The 18210-nt window shown below is 39.6% G+C and overlaps 1 protein-coding gene across 2 annotated transcripts; it reads right to left on the minus strand.

Annotated features, from left to right (window-relative positions):
• Positions 1 to 874: 874 nt before the first annotated feature.
• SPO11 (SPO11 initiator of meiotic double stranded breaks) lies at positions 875 to 15159 on the minus strand. 2 transcript variants are annotated; one of them, XM_032257040.1, is made up of 13 exons: positions 14917 to 15159; positions 13036 to 13149; positions 11697 to 11785; positions 11218 to 11284; positions 10876 to 10984; positions 10453 to 10539; positions 9505 to 9541; positions 9058 to 9167; positions 6653 to 6752; positions 5892 to 5929; positions 4791 to 4867; positions 2020 to 2131; positions 884 to 1524 (listed from the first exon to the last, which is right to left on the minus strand). In XM_032257040.1, the coding sequence occupies exons 1-13, from the start codon at positions 15045 to 15047 to the stop codon at positions 1405 to 1407; spliced, it is 1191 nt and encodes a 396-aa protein (XP_032112931.1). In that variant the 5' UTR covers positions 15048 to 15159; the 3' UTR covers positions 884 to 1404. The 2 variants fall into 2 exon arrangements, with proteins under 2 accessions (XP_032112932.1, XP_032112931.1); XM_032257041.1 differs by lacking the exon at positions 13036 to 13149 and having other exon boundaries at positions 875 to 1524; positions 14917 to 15112.
• Positions 15160 to 18210: the final 3051 nt, after the last annotated feature.

Raw genomic sequence — 18210 nt, forward strand, 5'->3', positions numbered from 1 at the left:
TTTTAAAAAGTACCTAGCTCATAAGGTTTCTGTGAAGATGCAATGAGTTATTGTTTGTAAAGCACTTAGAAAAATACCTAGCGCATAGTAAGTGCTATGTATGTACTTTCCTTCATTATTATATTACCTTACTTATTCCTTACTACATACAAGTTTTTGGGCAGGGCCAGCCTCACAGGTATCCAACCTGCGCAGTCACCCAGGAGCCCCAGCTAAGAAGGCCTTGTGCTTGGTTTAATTCTCTGCTGCCATCATCTTGAAATTTTGCATAACAAAGGACCCCACATTTACATTTTGCAGTGAGACCTACATTTTCTTGAGGTAGGGAGTATTATTGTCCCCTAATATCATTGGGGCTTTGCACAAATAACATCCTCAGTGTTCTCACCTGTAAACTATGGTGTAGTTACCGAGTAATCATAAGGTCCTTGGGAGAATTAAATGAGATACTGAATCAGCAGTGATTGGTATACACACGTTCTCAGAAATAGTATATATTTTTATTCTGGTTGTTACCATTTCTCTTTATAAAATAACTAACAATATTTCTGTGCTTCTATAAATTCTTATTCTTGCTTATAAGTACAAGAAACCTTCAGTGAAGTTAAAGGTTTACTGAAAGTCCAGAATAAAATCATAAAACTCAACTCTGGCAAAATTAAAATAGGTTTATGAAGGGAAAAGGTCACATCTTTACTGTTAGAGAAGTGCCTTATTAGAATCTGAGGCTTCTGTAGATCTTAAAACTGAAGAAGCTTTTTGTTCTATAGACCTAGGCTAGAGAAGTATTCAAGACCTTGAAAAAACTTTTCAAATAAATAATATTATCAATAAAAAGTAGGCTCAATACAAAATAAAGCAAAACACTGAAGACTACATCAACCCAAATATTTATTCATACTGAATTTTACTGACTTAACAAATGAATTAATGGAGTAAGAGCCCTACAATATAAAGGCAAAGGAAAATGTAAGAAGAAACTACCGGAAGCCACAATTCACTTGCAACATCTCAAATTCAGATCATTCATATTTTTGTTACCAGTAAGATACTTTATGCTTTAACATTATTTATATCATAGAAGGTAAATAAAATATTTTTGTAGGATGACATGTATGAAATATTATTTTTTCAAACATAATTTGAAGGTCAAAATAACATATTATTTTATAATTTATTTTAGAAGATAGGATAGAACTCTGTCTCTACAGAGGATAGACTAAGGCCTTCTAAAGAAAATTGGAGTATAACGTTTGTTTTAACAAAAAGGTATAATTAATGGAAAATTATTTTATTGGACCTTTACAGAATTAAGAATATAGTATGTTCTTTCCACATAGTATTTGCCAATCAAAACAAAACTAATGAAAAGCTCTGGCAATCAAAAGTTCTTCTGACTTATTTTTATATCCATCCTCCAAATTTTAGTTTGTTAGGTAAGTACACTCTAGAAAGATAATCTGATGATAGGAAAGTCAAAGCTTGAATTTCTGCCTTCATTTTAGAGTCTGCCATTATTTCCATCTGTCAATAAAAGTAAAATATACTCATACCAGAGTTCTTATCTGCATTTCTGTCAATTCAACAAACTAGTAATCTAGAATTGCTTTATTCTCCAAAACCATGGACAATACCCTTAAGGGTCAGCCAGAATATTCTAAAGCTGCTACAGCTAAAAGTATCTGGAGTGAGAATACTCTGTATGCTATCTTCATTAACTAAGAGTAGTCTGAGATCTTTATGATTTCTTCTTCCTTTTCTTAATCCCACAAACTATGACACAGCCATCAAGAATGTGTATATTAACCATGATAAGGATAAAAACAGGCCAGCTCCATTCACTGATCTCATCTATTAGCATTCATATGACTCAATTTCAACTATTTACTGCCAAGCAACACTTATGTTAGTCCTGTCATATAAAATTTCAAGAGATAGTTTCAAAATACGATGTGAATAGCCACCACTAAAGTCAAGTCAATTAAACATACAACACTTGAATTGTAAAAAGAAACATACTTCTTTTCTCCAAAATGGTTGGCAGGTAACATAAGGTCTCCTCAGGATACTGTCAAGTTTCATTTGGTCCCTTTTTGTCAGTGGAATCAAACTATCTTTAGGTACATTTAATCTGGAAAAGAGTACCATAAAAAAATCAGTAAAAAAGTGTTCCTGTAACTTGAATGTCATGTATTTTGCCTATATTTATTGTACTACTTCAAGAAACTCCTAAGTAAGAAAATTAGTACAGGTCTGCCTCTTACATCCAGGATTGAGGGAGTCTGTCATGTCTTAGACCAAAGGATTTTGACCATGACACACGTACACTAAATTGAACACGTTCATAGTGGAAGTTTGTGTTTCCACAGTAAGTAAGATTCTCAAGCTTTTGTTTTCCTTCACGTCATTCCCGGGGGATGATAACAGGAAGACAGATGTTGATTATGAAACAAATGCCAATAACACTACCATCATGTATATAGACACCAGCGAAGCTTAATAATGTACAGTTAAGTCTCTCAGAGCTTCACACTCTTCTGGCAGTGAACTCCGATATGCATGGCCAGAGGCTGAGATTCACTGAGGGACTGTAGGTTCCACTGAGTATTTAATTCTTCATAATTCATTGAAGATTCTGGGCCATGGAAGTTAGTCTCTCACTTTCATTACTTTGCACACACCCACACCCCTCCCCCCTACACATTCTTACCTATCTAGTTTTAAACTTGAAAAATGTGGAATATAACTTTATCATGGTATGTGTTTTAAAAATAGAACATGAGAGGTCCTGGATTTATGGTGTGGTTTACCTTTTGAAGTCACAAATCCTAGATTTCCCAGGAGAGTCTTTTTCAATGTGTCCATAATTGTGACCATTTGCCAGTGGAAGCTCTTGGACAGGGGTGACAATTTGATTGAAAGGGGAGCCTAGAGGATTTCCTTTGCAGCCAGGCTTCCGTAGCTACCTCAGTGTTTTTCCTTCGATCGTATATTATTTTGGAGTGGCTTCTGCGTGCACTGATAGAATTTATGAGATGCAGCTAAAGCTTCTTGAAACCATTCATCTTAATAATTATCAGATCTTATGTCTTGAATTTGTGTTAAAATGGTTTTTATACAAACAGATCACCCCCAAGGGATTTTGATCACGACACACATACACTAAATTGAACACATTAATTCACTGGAGTGTAAATATTCAAAAATAAAAAATGAAGTGTTTCCTCTTGCACCCTCATTTTGTGGGAGGTAGCTGATCACCCAAAACCCGTTCCCATTCCATATTTAGGAAACGAGCGCCTGTTATCAAGGATTGCTCACTGCTTAAAGAAATTCAATAAACACCTTCAAATTCATTCTTGCTGACCAATTACAACAGTGAGAAAACATTTTAAAATATCACATTAACAGAGATTAGCAGAGATGAAAACAAATGTTAATGCCGTAAGCTGAAAGGTGGACTCTTACTCTTCAGGGAAAGCAAGATCCTTAACCTATCCAGACAGCAGTCAAACCTTCAATATGGGGATCCCCTCTGACCCACCAGTTCTTCTGGGAATTCAGCCTAAGAGACTAATTAAGGATGTGTGTAGAGATTTAGTTACAAGAGACTCCATCAAAGCACTACCTATCAGAACAGAGATTTAGAATGGCTGAACAAACACTAGCACATCTAGAATTGAAACTCAGCAACAAAAGATGCTAAAATAAGAAACGTACATTATTGACATGGAAAAGTGATCATATTGTGTTGTGTTTTTTAAAAAGCAGATTACGAAATAACAAGAATATGACCTCAGTTTTTGTGAAAAAGTTATGCCTATGCACAGAAAAAAAATCTACAAAGGTAAGGCTGCTGATCCGTAGGTGATATTTAACTTGTTACTTAATATTTTTTCTATAATGAACATATATAATACACTTGCTGAGGTTCCCAAATTTTAATAATCTTAAAATGAGATTTTTCTTTTGATGTTAAAAATTTAAATCTAAGACAAAATTGATTCATATGGCAAATGATGTTGTCAATGGTTATGATTTAATTTGATTTAATATAGTGTTCTTTTTTTTGAGGCAGAGTCTGGCTCTATCAATCAGGCTGGAGTGCAGTGGCGTGATCATGGCTCACTGCAACTGCCGTCTCCCAGGCTCAAGCAATTCTTGTGCCTCAGCCTTTCCAGTAGCTGGGATTACAGGCAAGCACCACCACACCCAGCTAATGTGTGTATTTTTAGTAAAGATTAAAAATGTTGCCCTGGCTGGTCTCAAACTTCTGGCCTCAAGTGATCCACCCATCTCAGTCTCCCAAAGTGCTGGGATTACAGGCGTGAGCCACCACATGCCCAGCCTACAATGTATTGTACTTTTAAGTATAAAAAGTGTTTAACAGCTACTCAGGAGGCTGAGGCAGGAGATTCGCTTGAACTCGGGAGGCAGAGGTTGCAGTGAGCCGAGATCGCACCACTGCACTCCAGCCTGGGTGACAGAACAAGCTCCATTTCCAAAAAAAAAAAAAGTATATAAAATGTTTTAACCATAAGAGTAAAACAAAAAGAGTTTTGGGCTAACTGAAAGTGTAACACATTAACCAAATTCATGTGTTAAGTATTTTAGTAGTTGAAACAGAAACATTAATGAATTTAATTCATAATTATATAATCATAAGTTATAGTGGACATTATAAATAAAAAACATTAAGAACTTTTCCTTGTAGTGACTTTTTAGGCTTATTGTTACATATGACAGTGAACTGTCGTCATAAATATCCTAGTTCTGCTATACTATCTAACCTTTTAAGATCAGAAGGGAGAAGACCAAGCCATCGAATAGCTGGAACTGTGAGATGATGAGCTTCAAAAGACATAGACTAAAATGAAAAACAAAAGCATATTAGGTGAGGCTAAATTGCAGAAAACTAGCATTCTTGTTTTTCAGCCAAACCGTTCACTTATTAAGAAGGACAAGTACTAAAGCTGGCTGCACATGCCCAAAGCCCACAGAAGAAAGAAAATCATCAGGAGCTACACTAAGCTAGGCTTTCGGTGAAGGTGTAAAACTTCTCTGGGTTGGATGCGGTGGCTCACGCCTGCAATCCCAGCACTTTGGGAGGCCAAGGTGGGAGGATAGCTTGAGCTCAGGAGTCCAAGTTTGCAGTGAGCTGTCGCTGCACCACCGCACTCCAGCCTGGGTGAGAGTGAGACCCTGTCTCAAAACAGCAACAAAACAACTTCTATGTAGTGTTTCTGTATTAATTTTCTAAAGCAAACTATAAATGAAGCTCTTTGACCTACATTTCTTATTGTTCACAACTCCCCATCTTATACCCTGCTCCACCATCCTTTTCATCTGCTATAAATTTTACCATGCATCATAATCCCTTGGAGCAGCCCACCCCTTGAGATTCTGGCTCAGTAGTTCTGGACAGGGACTGAGATTTGCATTTCTAACATTTTCCAGGTGATGCTGATGCTGCTGGCTTAGGACCACACTATGAGACCACTGATACATGGTAACTGCAGACACTAATGGTGACAGTCAGAATTCAAGGCTCTATGTAATATTTTGAGTATAATTGGTGATCAGTCAGCATTGTTGTTACCGTGAAGCCTCACGGTTACTTCAGTATGCCTGGAGTGGAGGATAGTAATGCCTCTTGCCCACAGCTAATCCCACTCTGTCATCTGTGGTTGGATTGGTCATGCTGGGAGCTGGAGTCACAGCCACCGACACACAGACTGCTCCTAGAATAGGAAACTAGGCCCTCTGCTACACTTTGGGTGCTCTCAGCCTACTTGGGAGTGTAATCACTTGGGGGTATAAATGCATAAATCACCCCAATGAATAGAAAATATCTAAATAATAAAAAAGGAAAACTGCTTTTCTATACTTACCATAGATCCATACTTATATATGCACATTATTTCTATGCCTGTTAAAAGAAAGTTAACTATAAAATTAGTCTTTTTACATATTACAGCTTAATTTGCACTATCAAATTTCATCTGCTATCTACAATTTTAACTTTGTGGGCATCACCAATAAAAAATTTATAGTTCTCAGTTTAATATGACAAAATAACAATAAATTGTCTCAAATAATTATAGACCTAATTTTAAAGTAATCATTTTCTTTTAAAATGTTTTATGAAAGTGTTCTGAGAGTAAAAAACACAACTACAAGCCAGGCACAGTGGTTCATGCTTGCAACCTCAGCGCTTTGGGAGGCCGAGGCGGGCAGATCACCTGAGGTCAGAGGTTCGAGGCCAGCCTGGGCAACATGGTGAAACCCCGTCTCTACTAAAAATACAAAAAATTAACTAGGCGTGGTGGCGTGTGCCTGTAGTTTCAGCTACTCAGGAGGCTGAGGCAGGAGAATCATTTGAACCCAGGAGGCAGAGGTTGCAGTGGGCCAAGATTACGCCACTACACTCCAGCCTGGGTGACAGAGGGGGACTCAGTCACGGAGAAGGAGAAGGAGAAGGAGAAGGAGAAGGAGAAGGAGAAGGAGAAGGAGGAGAAGGAGAAGAAGAGGAGGAGGAGGAGGAAGAGGAGGAGGAGGAGGAAGGAGAAGAAGAAGGAGATGAAGAAGAAAACACAACTACAAATGTGATTTAGTTATGAATATTGTTGTAAATAGTCCAATGATAAATTACCATGTGGATCAGCATCTACAAGAGTGAAAACAGGAATGTGAAATGTATCCCACAGTTTCTTGACTAAAAGCCTTGTGTTTAGATCAGGAACTCCCTTTCCCTAAAAGCAAGATGAAAATTAAGAATTTTAACTTAAGTAGAATGAAATGGTTACAACTACACTTATTAATAATTTAAAAATTAGGCCAGGCATGGTGGTTCACTTCTGTAATCCCAGCACATTGGGAGGCCGAGGTGGGTGGATCACCTGAGGTCAGGAGTTTGAGACAGTCTGGCCAACGTGGTGAAACCCTGTATCTACTAAAAATACAAAATTAGCCAGGTGTGGTGGTGCATGCCTGTAATCCCAGGTACTCAGGAGGCTGAGACAGGAGTTTGCAGTGAGCCGAGATTGCACCATTGCACTCCAGCTTGGGCAAAAAGGGAGAAACTCCATGTCAATAATAATAATAATAATAATTTAAAAGTTACCCATTCTCATACAATGGGTAGTACTCTGCATTGTAGCCACAGGAACCCTGGTTCATATCTGAGTCACAGCACCAAAAAGAAAAAAATTAAGTTATATCTCTCTACTTTGAATTTCAGATGCTAAAAGACTGGTGTTGACTGTGAAAAAAAAAAAAGTACATTATATACAAACAGAGCGAAGGACTGGGAATTATGCAAGTCCTAGGAAATGATCCTAAGGAAATATTTCAGTAAAAACAGAAATAACAAAAATCCTACATATTTAAAGGTGGTCACTGAAGTGTTATTTAAAATGGCAAAAACAAATATAAATAGCCAAAATATCTAACAACAGGGTGCGGAGAGGCAGCGCAGTGCAGTGGAGATCTGCGCCCGTTGCAGGGCTAGGCAGCCTGAGTTCCCATAACTCACCAGTAGTTTTGTTACTCATTCAAGCTTGTGCTGCTAATGAATAATTCAATAAGGAATTAAATTATTTAATAATCACAAAGCACTTGGAGGAGTACCTGGCTTAAATTTAGGGTTTAATAAAACTTAAATGGTGAGATAATATTATGAAGTCATTAAAATAATAATTAGGTAGAAAAGTAAATTGAAGAGTGTTACAACAATGTTAGAGAAAAGCAGAAAACCAGATGAAACGGAGCAGAGGAAGAACTCAGGGTAGCCCTAGAGATTAAGAATGGGCTTTGGATCAGGCAGCTCTGGGTTTGAATTCCCTCTCTGCCCATCATCAGTGGTGTGAAGTTGGGCAAGTTTCTTAGTCTCTTTAGGCCATGGCTTTATCTATGAAATCAGCATAAATATGCCTGTCACACTGAGTGATGGCATTACAGCAACATGCAGTTCAAACATTCAAATCCAGTCCTGGTTTTGAACAGTCATAGAGATGTGGTAAATACCTTCCAGCATTCCAGTACCCCATTGTTAAAGTGGGGATGATGCTAGTACCTACCTCATAAGGCCGTTGTGAGCCTTTACAAGTTGATGTGTGATAAACAGCAATAAATGTGAACTCTTATTATGGCAAGTGCTTAGCAGGGCTCCTAGCTCATCATGAGGACTTAATATATTTTCATAATGTTCTTTGGGAAAAATAATAGCGCCTCTACCATGAACATGGTAGAGGAGTCAAATGGTATTAAAGGACATATGGTCAAAAATGGCTCCTCCTAATGTGGCCCTCAAGTCCCAGCCCCCTCTTGAGGGGGGTTTGTGAGGGACACTTGTGGAAGCAGTGAGGAGCGCTGCCCTAGAGAGGAAGCAGAATGGAGTCCTAGGCCTAAGGACTGACCAATTCCACAGAGGCATCCAGATTTAGAGCAGAAATATCAAACAAAACCAAAAGTTTTTGAATTGGCAAGGAAGGAAATGACAAGTACTGGTGTGGCAGGGAATCAGTTAGGTAGAGTGAGAGATAATTGGAGTCAGGGGCCTGTCTGGAGGCTATCAGGTGGTTGTCTTGTGTAAGAATGAAAGGGGAGGGATGAGGGAGAAAGGACTGAAATGAAAGAGATTCCCAAGGCCAATTCAAAAGGACTTGTTGACCACAAGAGGTGAGGAGTGAGCCAAAATGACTCTGATGTGTGGGCCTCGTCGCAGTATCCGCAGTGACAGCCACAGGACAAGTGACAGGAACACTCAGCTCTTCAAGGAAGACAGATTTTGAGTGTGGTTTTAGAAATATGAACTTATCAAGGTTATAGTGCTCTATGATCACACCATGGTCTTCCAGCTTGGGCAACAGAGGGAGACCTATCTCTATTTTTTGAAAAAATGAACTTGAGGTGATAGCCAGGTTTGAGGATTTTAAATAAACACCTTGGAAATTCCCATTCTATGATCCCAAAGGACTCATATTGAAAACAGGACCTTACCAATCACCGCAGCAGCATATGTTAGTCTTGGAATTGTAGTAAAGTTAGATAATATACCGTAATCATGATGCATGGAGACATTTTGTTGCAAAAGTTGTCGTCTAGGAGCCGCTGAAATGTTGCATCTTTTTCTACAATTAATACAAACTTTGCATCTGTAACTAAATCTGTGAAGCTAAGGCTGATAAATTGAAAGCATGAGTATTTCAGTTTAATCACCAACTAAATTAAGGGGCCATATAAATAATTCAAAAGCAGCTACAGATATAACATTTTCATTTGTGCCTTCAAATATAGAAACATATCTATTCATATATTCAGATGTCTGTCTCTGCCACTAGATGGTGAGCTCCTAAAAGAGTCCTAAAGAAGGGACCATGGTGTGCTCATCTTGACAGCTATGGGTCTAACTTGTTCCTCACACATTATGAAGGCTTGGCTTATCAAAGGAACGGATGAATGAGCATTCCAAAAATTAAAATAGTTTTCCCACTTAAAGGATACTCCAAATTCCTTGAATATTAGATGGCACAGCAACAGCCTATTTAAAAAAAAAACAAACAGTTTTTATTTTACATAAAAAGCAAAATAACCACATTTTTTAGTTTATCACAAAGCCCTCTGTTTTCACTTTTCTTTGACCATACCAGTCATCAGAGACTTATTCTTCAGTTAAAGAATAGCAGAAAACAGCTTTACCCCTCAGTAGACAACAACAGGCGCATGACTCACAGCAATTCTCCCAATAGGAGTACTAAGTTTAGCACTGTGGGCTCTCTTTGTACCAAAGCCCAGCAGATAGTTTAGTATTAGAAATATTACTTCCAGAACCAGAAAATTTTATGAAGATTACTAAATAACCATGTTCAAATGATCAAGCCACACTTTACCTGAAAATAGTAGTGCATTTTTAAAGAGTTGCATATGCATGTTTATTTCAGTCTGGCCTTTGACAATTAGCATATTTTGAAACTATGTAGCCGGGCGCGGTGGCTCAAGCCTGTAATCCCAGCACTTTGGGAGGCCGAGGCGGGTGGATCACGAGGTCAAGAGATCGAGACCATCCTGGTCAACATGGTGAAACCCTGTCTCTACTAAAAATACAAAACATTAGCTGGGCATGGTGGTGCGTGCCTGTAATCCCAGCTACTCAGGAGGTTGAGGAAGGAGAATTGCCTGAACCCCTGAACCCAGGAGGCGGACGTTGTGGTGAGCCCAGATCTCACCATTGCACTTCAGCCTGGGTAACAAGAGTGAAACTCCGTTTCAAAAGAAAAAAAAAAAAGAAACTATGTAACGTACAGTTCCTAAAGCATATGGCTATTCATCTTTCAGTTTTATTTTGAAATCTTAAGCCCTAACTTATATAACAAAGCAAGAAATAAAATTATGCTTCAAAACTGAAGGAGCGGAAAGAGTTAAAGCTATGAAAACATTAATGAGGCTTCTTACTGTTGCACCACAGGTACAATTCACTTTGGTGCCGTCTTCCTCGATATATCTTAAGTTGCCAGCAATTAAACCTTTTGATGTAGATAACTGAAAAAAAAAAAAAAGACATATTTGAAACCTGTTTCACTAATTTTATGCTATTAAGTTGCTCTTTGTGCTCATCTACCAAATTATTTGTATTTTTGCTCAGATTGAAATGTAAGAGATGAAAGAGAAAATATGTAAAGATATTTAGGAATTTGGGAATTCATCAGTTTGGTCCATTCACCCAAAGGAATATACTGAGAATGTATGATTTAAATTTATAGTGAGAAAAATGCAGCATCAAATAATATCAAAATAAGACAATATTATGTTTTAAAATTATGTTTTATACAAATACTTTGTTTTAAAATAAAACATTTTGTATTAGGTACTACTTACTATATGCAGACTCCTCCTTGACACTTTTAACATACAAGAAATGTCATTGATAATATTGTCCACAACAGTCTGGTTTCCAAAGAGTTGGCTGTCAGTGTAATATATGTCTCTATGAAAATGTAAAATACATATTTTTAATTAACCATATTCTCTTTGAATATGGCAAGTATTAGAGTGGTATCTGAAGAAAACTTTAACTGGATGAAAACACAACATATAAAGAAAGTAAATTATGAGCTGCAGTTTAGTCTCATGTAACTTTTCAAAGCATATAATAAAAGTTAATCCAACTAATTATCACATGACACTTTAAAGAGCAATTTACTAGAACAATATATTTACCTTTTGGTTGCATAAGTGTTGCTTTGTACTAATTTATAAATCATGGACAATATTTTAAGGATTAGAGCTGGAAAATAAGATTCAACAAACAGGTTACTCATTATTTCCCTTACTGATTCAAAAGATACTGCTATCAAGGATTTTAACTTAACTTCAGTTAACGTTTAAAAAATTATCTTTCCAAAATGGGAAGGTTAAGAACAAATTACCTGAAGAATCAGTTAAAATGAATTGCTTGCTCTATGGACAGCAAAACTGAGAGGATAATTTTCCACTGAATCACACACCTTGAAAAATATGTTTATGTTGGTAACCTACTTCCATAGTTATTGGCAACGAAAAATTCTAGAAATTTATTTTATGTACAAAAGTGGTCTATCAAAGACAAGTAAAATTATTCAACCAGGAACAAATAAAATTGAGCAGATAACAAACTGTATTTATTCTTTATTACCGAAAGCTGAGAACAATTAACTTACCAAATTTTTGAGCTGATTTTGGTGAATCACTTTTAATTTTTCTTGTGGTGCAATGGGATACCATCTGAAGACCCACAGAATCTTCAAACCTGTAATTTTGTTTAAAGCAAAGGAATGAAGTGAAAAAGACAAACAATAATACTTAAGGTCTTCTGCTCATCATTTATAACCCACACTTCTTTTCAAGGTAAGTACTGAAGCTTTAGGATCAACTGGTTTGAAAGCATAAATCATTCCAGGTGATAACTAGGAAGTTAGATGTGTGACCTACAGAGGCACTAAGATAAACTGTTTAACATAAATGAGCTAATACCTTTGATGAGGGGGTGTGGGAGTGTGTTTGTGTGTGTTTGTGTGCCTAATTTTTCCTGGGAAGACATTTTTAGTGTATGTAAAATGTTTTCAAATATTTCACAATTTGTACTTTACTCATTTAAATAATCTACTCATTTAATAATTTTACTCAATTTAATAAGTTTTGAAATGTTTCATTTCTGATTTACCTGCAAAATTACATTACATAAAATAACAATTTTATTAGGTTGTTAGGTTGAACTGCCAAGCTTCTCCTAAAGGTGGCAGAAGGCACCAGGTGGATATGTCAGGTGTAAGCTGCTTCAAAGCTAGATAAAATCCATCTTTCAAAACATGATTCAAAAGTATACAGCTTATATTACTTAAATAGGTCATAAAACTATAGTGATGAAGGAAACTGAAAACTCCTTTCATTTAGTTTCTGTATCTCTTACAAAATGTGAGAGGCTGAAAGAAGCCTATGTAACTAGGTTCAAGAACTCTGATAAAGTTGTTTACTGATTTTACCCTTTTTGGACACATGACTTAGCAGGGGTAGAGGCTGTGCCAGGAGAAAGCTTTAAATGTGCTCTATGTTCAGGATACGTACTTTTATTTTGGTCTGTTATCAGGATTGGTTATACTTCCCCTGAGCAAGCGGTTTGCTTTTGCAGTGTAGATGAGAACTGCACCCATGATATCTCCCTCTCTGAGTGCTAGAAAGCTTAGCTCCGAGTTGGGTGCCTATTTTTAGCAAGATTATGTGGCTTTATCACATGCATTTGGAATTCTAACCTCTTCTGGAGCTCCATTCTGTTGGTGCTAGCATTGGTTTTCCTTTGCCTCATCTTTCACACCTACTTCTAGTTGACATAACTTCTCTGTATGGGATGTATTTGGAAACTTCCTAAATCCTTTTTTTTTTTTTTTTTTTTGGCAAAGTAAAGGCAACAAAATGAATAAAATATGACCAGAACTCTAACTCAAATAATTAGAATAATGACACAGATACTGCATTTAATATATAAAAATGCAAAATGCCCACTTTATGTTTTCCCAGCTTGATCTGTTTTCTATCATGAATGCAGGTGCTTCGTTTCTTGCCAAGCTTGTGATTATGTCTTGGATAACATTTTCTATGGATGCAAGAACCTCAGAACTGAAACAATAAACACAGCATGATTCCATCTTAATTATACATTTTGACTTTATCATATGTAAGATTTTCCCAGATCGATACTAAAGTGACTTTTTATTTTATTTTACTGTTTTTTAAGACTAGGTAATTAAGGCGTGGCTTACACAATGAAAAAGAAAAGACTAGATAATTCGTGTCAATAATTCTCTCTCCCACTAAACCTTTAGTACCGCATTAAAACAACTGTATTTCATTTGCTTGTAATTTTACTTCTCAAGCACTTACCAATTGAAGATCTCCCATCCACATTAATGACTAAATTTACAACCATAGTTTTATCTACACTACATATTAACCTACTATAATCTAGCTGAACTTGAGTACAAACTTGACTTGAAATATTACCAATAAATGTTTTAATTAAAAAGTGATACAATATTGGCTTTGAATTTCTTTCCCAAAAATGTAGTGCAAAAGAAACACCTTTTGTGGTCGCACATCACCCTAGTTGACCTAAAATCGGCTCTTTTGAAACTTAGTGATACAAAAAAAAAATGTCTAATTACTACCCTGAAAAGAATAAATTGTGAGTTCTGCAACAAACGGTTGACTTGGCAGCTAGACAGCACTCTACAGCAAAATGCGAACACCAAGCCCAGTTTTGTCAGCTGACTGTTAATTTCACAAGCCATCAGCTTCAAAAAATGTTGTTCTGCTACAAACACCATTAGCTTATTGTCTAGGAAGAGAAATCAAATAAGCTCTAGAAAACGGGTAAATTGTTGAGAGTTTTAATTTCCACAGAAACTTCAGTGCTTTTACTGAAAACTTATGTATCAGAAAATGAATTTTAAAACACTTTATTCTAATGTTGGGAGGTAAAAACTGACCCAAATACTCATTTTTCCCAGTTTCAAGAAAAAGCATTGCAAGACAATACTGTAACCAACCTTGAGATATAATCAGATTGGTCTACATCTGCGATATTAACAAGGGACTTCCCATTCTCCTTTTCCCTCACTGTCCTAAGTTCTCCCTCAAACTAAGTTCTTTTGTCAAATTTGGTTTGCTTGTAGGTTTTTCAGGTTTTTTCATGGTTTGAGCTTAAAAACAAAAGGCTGCAAAACTTTGCTGAGCAATTAGCCAAGAAAGCAGATCAAGAATACAAAACAATGCATTTTTAAGTGAAAGTGGTTAACAACATAGACATGTTTTCTGTGGATAATTCCAACATGGGTAGCTGGAGGCTTCCTGGAATTGATTTTAAGTAAATCATTTAAAATATGTTCATTCTCTCCTCTTCAAAAACAATTATTATAAACCACTTAAAATGTGTTGATGTCCTTGTTAATTGAGAAAACCATTCGCTTACTGAGAGAAGACATACAACACTCATTTCTTTCTCTAAAAAAAAAATAAAGTTTAACCTAAAATTTTATCAGAAAAAAACATTTAAAAAACACAAAGCCAACGGTACCCCCAAACTCCCTAACCTATAAGGATCTTAGGAAACCTTCCAACCCAGCTGCAGAGAGCCTCCTGGAACATTCTAGAAGGGGAACATTCTAGAAGCCACAGAAGGGAGGCTGCCACCTGGCTTTCTTTTTCAAATCAAAATAACGGTTTAAAGCAGGTGGCGGGTACTCAGGAAGGATCGTTTTGGGGGTTCCAGGCTGGCTCGCCAAGGTGCACCTCCTCAGCCTCAACACCAGGAGGCAGCCTGGGGCCGAGAAGGGTGCTGGGACTTCACAGAGCTGCTGCGTCGTGCCTCGGCTCCAGCTCCTGTACCTGGAGGCCAGGTGGCTTCCCCCACTGGGGGGCTCCCCGCCACCTCTCCTCAGGGCAGCCAGCAGGGACTCCCTGTGTCGGTCCAAAACCTCGAAGAACGAGGCTTCGGGCCCCATGGGCGCAAAGGCCATGAGAGCGAAGGGCTGCCAGAAGCTCCAGAAGTGCCTCTCCTAGGCTCCACCCTGGAGGCGTGGCTGCTCGCCTTTCCCGCGCTTTCTGAGCGGGCAGGCGCGTGTGCACGCCACACCCCCGCAAGGCAGGGCTGGACCGGCGCATGCGTAGAGGACGGCCTTGGAGTGCGCAAGCGCAGAGCTCTCAAGGGCAATGCCATCCCACCTGCGAGGCCCCGAGGCCGGCGCTTCGCTGAGCGTGGGTCGTGCAGGCGAGGCCTCAGGGCCTTGCGTGGCTGAGCTGAGCGATGTCTGTGTGACCTGCTGGGGATACGGGAACCAGAGTCCCTTGAGATGGTTTAATTATTTTTGGGGTGGGCTGCTTAGGGACAGCAATATCAGCGATTTTGCATGAACACGCACAGTGATGAAGACCCAGCCATATGAGATGACAGTTCACGACTCTGGGCTCAGCTGTGATTGAGGAAAACGCAATTCCTGCCCTTACTGACGTTTAATAGCTGTTGCCTCCAGAGCCCTTCCCACTCAGGTCCCTCTTCTCATTCCCTTAAGAACCCCAGGAAGTTTCTGATGTGTCATCCTCATTTTGCGGGAGCCGGGAAGGGTCTGCTCAGGGCAGCCAGGCCCGGGTTGGAATCCCAGCCCTCCCACTCTGCAGGGCAGACCAATTTAGCAAACTAAAATCCAGGACAACCAGTTCAATTAGAATTTCAGATAAACAACAATTATTCTTATTTTTAGGATAACTACCTTTCCTCTAATGTTTGGGATATACTTTTACTAAAAAGTCATTTTGTAGCCGTGCACAGTGGTGCTCACCTGTAGTTTCAGCTACTGGGGAGGCTGAGGCAGGTGGATGGATTTAGAGGTTCCAGGAGTTGGAGGCTGCTGCGTGCTAGGATTGTGCCTGTGGTTAGCCACTGTACTCCAGGCTGGGCAACACAGGGAAATCCCTTCTCGGAAAAAAAAAAAAAGTAATTTCTTTGTTTATGTGAAATTCAATCTTAACTGGCATCTTGTATTTTATCTACTGCCTCTACCTCTGTACACTGTGGTCCCCTTGCTGGTGTGATGAGTGGTCCCACTTGCTCTAAGCCTTCTAGAGCAGAAGACAGGAATTCTGAAGTCCCAGGAAAGGAGTCCTGACTCTGGGGAGGAGAAGCCAGTGGCGTGAGACCCTGGAACAAAGTGTCTCCAAGGCCTTTGGGGGCTGGTCCTGCATGGGTGGGGTACTGGGGGCTTGGCCCCAGAAGAGCCACTCAAGAACTGTTTCGTTCCTTCTGTTCCTGGTAATTTGTTAGTTTTCCAACTAAAACTAGTTTCCCATCATAAATAATGGACTCTTCTGTTCACAGGGATGGTTACCTGCCTTGATGGCTGTTCTGCATGTGCCAAGCACGGTGTTCAGGGCCTTACATTGCTGTTATGACAAATACGTCTTCACTGTCTGCCTTGCACCAGGCACGGTTTATTACTGAGGACACAACTGTGAACAAAGCAGGTAGACCCCTTCCTTTTAGGGAGCTCAGAGCCTAAAAGAAGGGGAGAACTAAGGGTAATCAGGCGCTTTGTTTTTTGCTTTTTTTTTGAGATGGAATTTCGCTCTTGTTGCCCAGGCTGGAGTGCAATGGCACGATCTCAACTCACTGCAACCTCCACCTCTTGCGTTCAAGCAATTCTCCTGCCTCAGCCTCCTGAGTAGCTGAGATTACAGGCGAGTGCCATCACACCCAGCTGTTTTTGTATTTTTAGTAGAGATGGGGTTTCACCATGTTGGCCAGGCTGGTGTTGAACTCCTGACCTCAGGTGATCCATCTTTCTTGCCCTCCCAAAGTGCTGGGATTACAAGAGTGAGCCACTGCGCCTGGCCAGGTGAACTCTTAAATAATTAAGTTGGCAGGATAAGAAGCGCACTCAATGACTTTTAAGAGGTGAAAAATGCTACACCCAATTCACACAGGAATAAACTGAGGCTTGGGGGAATTAAGCCATTTGTGTAAGATTGCACCTCCAATAAGTGGTAGAGCTGAGACTTAAACCTTGACTCCAAATTCATACTCTTAACCACTTGGCTGTGGGGCACCTCTAGGGGTCTGGCTTGGAGTATATCATCATTTTGTGGGGGCTTCTTTGGTGGTGGTTTTAGTTTTCTCATCTTTCAAATGAGGGTGTTGCGGTAGGTGGGTTCTCATGTATCGTCCCCAAGGAGGAACAAATGAAAGGCTGCTGCAGGCCGGGAGGTCAGTGACGCCGTCAAGCCTTGTCCGCCAGAAGGGGCCTCTCTCCTGGGACCAGAAACAATGCTGTTCACTTTTCCCTGTCCCCTGAGGACAGAGCCTCTGGTATCACTTAGCATTAGACTCAAGCAGAAGCCAGCAGCCTTGCTAGATCTGACACAGAATGAAAGGTCCTGAGCTGGGTGGGGGCACAGGGTGAGGATCAAAACGGTGAAGTGAAGAAACCCGTAATAAACCTGGCATTCCTCAGAGGAGCAACCGCAAGGTGCGACTTGAAAGGGCTTGGCTGGGGTTCCCACTGCGATGACAAAAGCAGGAGAGGCCGCTCACCCTCCAGCAGCTACGGCTGTGCCCTGCTCGTGCCCCGCAGGTATCCTGCTCTGAGGCAGGACTCACTCGCAGGCCCGCCCCCAGCAGCTGTGTGCACCACCTTCACATCAAAGTCAACAGTCGCAGCCCCAGGCTATGAGCAAGAACCAGAAAAACATATTCTGCTCCTAGCAACACATTGCAAATGAAACTGGCAAATGCCGACTTGCAGGGGAGTCTCAATACTGAGTTCTCCCTGTGGGCCAGGAAGCTTCCCCCCAGGACCCCACTAGCCCGTGTTTCCTCCAAACCCAGCCTAACGCCCAGAAACATGATCGAGGACCAAAACCTCTGTGTGTGTTGGAAAGGAGTATTGTTTAAATTAGGCACAAAGATCCACCTCTTAACACATCAAAAAAGGGGAAGAAGAGAGGCAAGGATGGGGAGGCCCTTTCAACAAACCAGACAGGAGAGGACAGCATGCTTCTCACATTTAAACAAGGTGGCTTCTTTAGCAAATATAAGTGAATTTTAACATTTTATAGATCCACAGCAGGGCGCGGTGGCTCATGCCTGTAATCCCAGCACTTTGGGAGGCCAAGACAGGTGGATCACTT

This window comes from Sapajus apella, unplaced genomic scaffold, assembly GCF_009761245.1.
Source record: "Sapajus apella isolate SASKATOON/1434 unplaced genomic scaffold, GSC_monkey_1.0 scaffold96, whole genome shotgun sequence".
Classification (NCBI taxonomy): Eukaryota; Metazoa; Chordata; class Mammalia; order Primates; family Cebidae; genus Sapajus; species Sapajus apella.

Bases quoted from the DNA above. Each gene is read 5' to 3' on its own strand.
- SPO11 (XM_032257040.1), bottom strand. From the start codon at position 15,047: ATGGCCTTTGCGCCCATGGGGCCCGAAGCCTCGTTCTTCGAGGTTTTG. The intron at 11,285-11,696 runs GTAAGTTAATTG...CTTATTTTCCAG, and splicing joins AAAATCAGCTCAAAAATTTG to CTCTAATCCTTAAAATATTG. The intron at 4,868-5,891 runs GTAAGTATAGAA...TTTTCATTTTAG, and splicing joins TATATAAGTATGGATCTATG to TCTATGTCTTTTGAAGCTCA.